A 6,640-nucleotide genomic window follows, 5' to 3' on the forward strand; every position below is an offset into this window, starting at 1 on the left:
GGTTAATGATTGTTCTTTCACAGCTGGGGGAGGCCACACACCATAAAGTCACTTGAAGGTGACAGGCTACAGCACTATGTAATTATGGGACACCAGTTCAAGTCAGTTGAGGGAGAAAGATTTTAAAAAGACATTTCCATCTAAAACACAGTGTATTGCATTTCACATTCTTAATGAATTATATTGAGTTAGGTTTAGGGTTAGAGCCTCTCAAGGTCTGTCAGTCTGGGGAGCATTGGGAACTTTAAACTGAAAGACCGTAGCTTTTGGATGATACTGGAAATTATTTTGTAAAGCGATTTTTTAAAATTAAATAATTGTTGATGTTGCTGATATATTTTGTTACACTACATTAATTTCTTAGTCTGCTCTCTGGTTTCCTGAATAATGTTTTACTGGGATTTCAGTAAAAGATAATGTCCTTTTTCCTGCAGTTGTATATACAGAATGCAATATTAAACCTGCTAGAACCTCCCGTGTGGCAGTATGTTGAAACAGGAATAATCAACTCTGTATGGTGGATCATTAGAATGTGAAATAACAATACAAGTCTCTGCTCAGTGGTGCAAAAATGTTGATGCGTTAGCAGTTCTAAAATACCAGTTAATTAGGAATAATTGATCACAATTAATTTCAATATCAGATAGAATAAAAATTAAAGAACAGCTCGCCCCTCCTCATGTTCATTAAAATCTCATTAAAGTGATGCAAAAAAAGTAATTCAGACTCCAAACAAATACAGAGGAGGTTAAAGGAAGAGATATCCTTATACTGTATATGTGCAAAGAATGTGGTGTAAAAGGTGATTATTCCTGTTACATCCCATGCACCTGTAAGTGTGTTACTGTGGTACGTTCCAGCCAGAAGAGAGTTTAAGGGTTTAATGGCATTCTGAAAAGCATTTAGAAGCTTTGATTATGTCTTGTGATTTTCACATTCTCATTAGTCTTAGTCCTTTAACTATAAGAGGGAGCATAATTACACTGGTAAATACATTTGTGCAGATTTAAGGTTGCAATTTAGAAAACATATGAGCTGAAGGCATAACTGTCATTGGTGTACAGTATGGACCTAAGTGTGAGGATTTTTTGTTTCATATTGGCAATGGGACTGCTGTGGAAGAATACTTATGAGCCTCTGCAACAGCAATGAAGCAGAAATCAATTTCTCAGACTCCCTACACAGGAAATATAAGCGGTGACAGTTTCAGCTCATGGAACGCAGCCGCATTTCCTTCAGAGCTAAATCTTCATAAAGCTGATTCAGCACAGAGCACTTCTTACCACAGAAATCATTTGCTCATGGCAATGACTTCAAAATATAAGGAGAATTCAGTCTAAATGTCTTTTAAAAATGAAATGCTGTGCATCACCATGCAATGCTACTGCTTTCTTTAAGAATAATTTACAAACCATTCAAATACAGGGTTAGTCAAAATGTTGTCGACAACTTTGATATTTATGCTTTCATTTTGAAACCTTTTTTGTCACAGTAACCCATGTACAGTAATTACTAAGTATTAAACTGTCAAAGTTTCTAACAGTTATCTTACAATCCTTCGCCATCTGTGGGGGAGAAAACAAAACTTAAGTAAAATAATTGGCGTGTATACTTGTCGACAACATTTTGACTAACCCTGTATTTTTAAGCACCAATAGTAAGTAAGCACCAAGTAAGAAAATGACTTTCTCCACATTAAATAATATAACAAGGAATTGTCTATTCCTGGTTAGGCAGCTATTGTTTAGTTTAAGATGCTGATAAGAAGTAACTTAAATATAGTAATGTTTTAGTAATAGCTAAGTACATTTATTTCACATCTTGTCTTACTGACTTGTCATCTGGGGAATCTGACTTGCTGTAAAAAGGCACATGAAGTGTAACATACCACATCATTTAAAAAAGAGAAGCAGAAAGTGAGCTTGGATATGACAGGATATCTGCACTAGATATGACACATTTTCTGAAGGCTGTAAAAAGGAACAAGATTTTGGGAATGATTAGTAACTGAGCAACATGGACTAAGTGATCTCCTGACATTTATAACCTTTCTCACAGTCATGGAAGAAAGAAACCTAAGTGTGTGTTTTGTACAGCAAAATGTTGCAACAGCAAAAATTTTGTTTAGTTTTATGGAGGCCTAAGTTACTTTCTTTAACATTCTCTCTTTCACCTTCCAATCCTATATACAGTATGTTTTTTTTCAGTTTCCTCAGTTTAAATATTATAGTTCTCTTTCCATAAGGTTGCAGTGCATGAACTCAGACTAGCAATGTTCCTTCTTTATAATTTAATTTTCATTTTTTAATTCAGCAAAATCAATTCCCTCACAAATAACAGAGGTGAATACAGTGTTCTGTCTTACCAGCCCAGTCGTTAGACAGTCCTTTCTTCTGTAATTGAGGCCAAAGAGGTCAATAAAGAGACTGAAGCACAGTGGTTGGATGAGTTGTCAACAGGCTCGAGAGAGGGCTGTTGTAACTTTTGTATGAAGATTGCAATGTCTTTTACCAAGAGTGCACTAGTTTTCTCCCACCAAGACATGGTTTTAGGTTGGTTGGTTAATCTAAATTGACCATTCCATGAGAAGCCTTCATGAGTGAGGCCCATTCCTAACTGATCCATCTTGTTTGGAGGACTTCTACCACAATGCTAATCCCCCATGTTTGGAGTCAGATTTAAAGTAAAGTGTGAAATACTGTGAAGGAACCACTAGAGGGAGGCACTTTATCAATTTAATCATGTACTTGACTTAACAGATTTTGGATTTATCGGAAAAAATATTGTAAAGGGAGTTGTGTCCATTAAAGAGACATCTGTGGAATTGAACCACAATCTGCAGCCAACACACTGGTCAAACCCATGAAACTGAATTTAAAATGCAGTGGCAGAGGTGATTTTGTATACATCATGGTACAGTGAATAAAAGAACCTTTGGTGAAGCTTTGAATGCACCACTGAAGAGACAGGATTGTTTCCGAAGAAACTGAATAAATTAATTCACGATGAAGGCATCATATCTTCCCACCTATATAAAGCCAAAGAGGTTGTGGATCCTGGAAAAAACCCAAGCATACAAACTCTAGGGCAAATACCAGGATGTAAAATCAACAAGGAAAGGAGCTCAGTGTTACTGTGTGCAAATGCTGACTGTTTATACAGATTGACACTCGTAGTTGTAGAACAAGCTTCGAGTAGTCTGTTACTATTCCAAAATAGTTTTGTTTAGTTTACTTTAGACATACTTTTTTTCACATTCACAAGTGTTTTTTGGGCTCAAAATATATCATTTGTAGTTTAATTTATTTGACAGCTGGCAATACTGGACACTACTTTCCCCAGTTTGTCTAGTAAAGTGAGTGTGTTCTGTGGTTGGGTATTTCTCTGCCAGTATGACTTGCACTGCAGCCTTATTGGAACACAGCAATAATATTCACTGAGGAAAACATAAAAACGTTATGAAAGAAAGAATGTTAAAAAAAGTAACTACTGTAGTTGGGCAGTTTGATTTTAACATGTGGCTCATTTAGATCCTGGACAATGGGCCTTAGAGTTGTGAAGATGGAAACCACACATATGGACATATGATACTGAAAGTTTTGTTCAAAACTAAATCCAAATTGTGCAGCACTCAAGAGGTGCAATCACCGAGTACCAACAGGAAGAAGGGAAAAGGCCTACAGTATGTGATTAACTGAGTTTGCATGGAGTGCCCAGTGATTGTGTCAGTATCAGTGTGTTTGTTTCCTCCCCATAATCAAAGTCAGCTTAATGTGGAAGTGTCTGGTGCTGCTGATCCAGTTTGAACCAGGTCTTGGGCAGAGGAGGGCTGGAAGGAAAGAAATAGTATAATAGAAATTGTAATAGAAAATAATAGTTCTGTTTGTCTCTACAGCTGCGAGCAGCGGTCTCCTGTTAGAGGAGGCATGGCGTGATCTAAATGTAATTGTTTTGCCTTGTCTTCTATATGCAATTCCTTCAGACAACATGTGGATTAATTTTGAAAGATGACTGGTCCCAGAAATACTCTATTATAGTAAGGTGTTTGATCAGCCTTTTATTGATTATTTCAAGTTTAATTTCAGCCTGTCAAGAGAGACAAAGCACTGAAGGAGCCATTTATTGACCCAAAAGTATTGCAGTCTATTTTTAAAATTTGATTTTGTTTAAAGGGGTTACTCAGCAAGGGGGACCCTGAGATAATTAAATCTTCCCTAAGGAAAGTTAACTCAAATAAGATCAGAGATTTTCAAGTGACCTAATTAATATATCTAAAATTATTTTAGAAGTAATTGGAAGTGTATTTAAAATGGAGAACAGGGTGCACTTCAGTATTCAAAGGGTTGTGGGAGTATGGAACAAGCTACTCAGGCATGTAGTTGACGATGAGTCCCACAAGAAACAGCTGAATGGGATCCTGGGAACAATTAACTACTGACCACCAAGTGGGCCAGATGAGATGACTGGTCTCCTCTCGCTGGTAGCCTTTGTTATATTCTTATTATCAGAAAGGCATGCATTTCTGGTCAGAGATGGGACAATCTGGAGCCTGTCCCAGAAGCATACAGGGCAAGGTAAGACCCTGGACTAGACCCCAGTCAAGACATGCCACACATTTGTCATTGGAGATGCAAATTAACCAGTATTTAAGAAGCATGAGCATCTATTACAAATCAATGTGAACCCAGAGAGAACATGCAGACTCCATAAAGAAGGTACCTCAGTCCAGAATTAGGTCTCAGGAACCAAGGGTTGTGAGACAGCAGAACTCAGCAGCACAATACTGTGCTGATGCTTTGTCTTTTCTTATCTAGAGAACATTTTGAATTGCCATATAATTAATTGTCCCAGGGCATTCATTATAAAATATAAATATGTGACTTACCCTGCAGGAGCCAAAACATACACCATTCATAAAACATGTGGTTGTTTGATTATTAGCAAAAATGAAGGCAAAAATGAGTTATCAAAGTATTCTCATTTTATTTATTAAGAGTATAACAATACGTTAGCTAAATGTTTTCTCATTTATTTTACAATAAGTTCGAGTTTTCTAACAGTGCATTCATTCATTTTAAAGGCTGAAAAATTATTTGTGTTTGTAGCTGAGGCACTTGACTACATGCGTTTCAGAACATAGCCTTGAAAGAAAGCTGCAAGTTTATATCGATAGAAGCTTCTGGGAGAAACCAGGATTATTACAACAAAATGATTGCAGTATGCAAGCCTGAGTAGCAAAGTAGTGAATTTAGTTAATTCATAACAAAAAAAGAAAGTTGAAAACTCAACCAGTGCATTAATAAAGAACCATCCCAGGAGTAGGTACAGCATCTTCTATTGCATCTTCTTCATGCTACATGGTGGTAAAATTAAAACAGAGGCATCAAATCCTACTCTTACAGCTGTGTAAAGCAACCACTACGAATGTGGTTTTTACACCTCTATACGTACTGTACAAATGCATACATTACATTTCATCTGCCGGTAAACAGTTCTTGGCTCCTGTTCATTTCTATTCCTCAGAGGCCCTTTGGCATATTGACTGTGGGGTATGATAATTGGAAAAAATATACAAAAATTGATATTTTTGCACATGTTGAGCATAGATGCAGGGAGTAATGCATTTTTAATCAATTGTACTGTCAGCTTCTGTTTGTTCTCTGAGAAATTCAATGCATAAATTTGTACAACATTTTGTTACAAAAATGCAACAGCGATGTAGTTGCTTTCTCACTCCTGTACCGGGGTCTGTGTCCCAAAAACATACTGTATCTGAAAGCAACACTGTAAGATGTAAAGACAATCCCAGTCAACTGCTTCTGGATGATGGTACTTATCTTGGAATGAATTTTGCCCAGATTTCAGTGGATGAAATTATATATTTTTTACCTTTTCTTAGCAACATTATGACTGCGACTTCTTTTAGATTCAATAAAACGTCAGATCTGACTGATTTAATACTGGCTGCTCTGTGCCACACAGCCTGGCCTTGTTACCACTAATCATCCAGGTGCTGCTCCTCCCAGGTGGAGGTGGGAATGGCACTGTAGGGGTCCATGATGACTTTGGCACAGCGAATAATCATGGCAATCAGGAACAGGCAGAGGAAGACGATACATGCTAAAGTCAACCCCTTATCCACGTCGACAAAGGCAGGTTCTGGTGTTGTGTCCTCCATTGCTTTTGTCTGTCTTCATTGATCTTGTCTTTCTCTGCTACCATCCTGATAGCTTATCTGAAAGGGAAAGACAATCCTCACATTATACACAGAGTAGTGTACATGCATAAAAGGAAAGTAAAACAGTTCTTATTTCATCCAGGAGGATTAACAAATGTGTTTATGGATTTTAATGCTGAGAACATTTTCATGATGTTTATATGCACAGAAGTGATCCATGGATCCAGACCCTTCCAGTTAAATGCTTTCTCAGGGTATTCTGCAGACACTGCTTTTGTCTATTCAGATGAATTATAATCTAATAGAATCTCCAAGTTCGTGCTCATACGTTGAAGGGACACCTTTCTCCTTGTTGACTCCTTTTTCATATAGTGTCCATTTCCTTGGGGGGAGAGTCTGTGAAACATCTCCAATATCAAGGATCTGCCTGATGGCACCGACGCCAGGCAATGGGTATAAAAG

At 37.3% G+C, this 6,640-nt stretch overlaps 1 protein-coding gene across 1 annotated transcript; it reads right to left on the bottom strand.

Moving 5' to 3' along the window:
• Nucleotides 1-5,990: 5,990 nt before the first annotated feature.
• Nucleotides 5,991-6,380, bottom strand: ctxnd1 (cortexin domain containing 1). Its single transcript, XM_088921747.1, has one exon. It carries the CDS (start codon nucleotides 6,176-6,178, stop codon nucleotides 5,999-6,001), a length of 180 nt encoding a protein of 59 aa, XP_088777873.1. The 5' UTR covers nucleotides 6,179-6,380; the 3' UTR covers nucleotides 5,991-5,998.
• Nucleotides 6,381-6,640: the final 260 nt, after the last annotated feature.

The sequence above is a fragment of the Atractosteus spatula genome, chromosome 7 (assembly GCF_055471065.1).
Source record: "Atractosteus spatula isolate fAtrSpa1 chromosome 7, fAtrSpa1.hap1, whole genome shotgun sequence".
NCBI lineage: Eukaryota > Metazoa > Chordata > Actinopteri > Semionotiformes > Lepisosteidae > Atractosteus > Atractosteus spatula.

Bases quoted from the DNA above. Each gene is read 5' to 3' on its own strand.
- ctxnd1 (XM_088921747.1), bottom strand. From the start codon at position 6,178: ATGGAGGACACAACACCAGAACCTGCCTTTGTCGACGTGGATAAGGGG.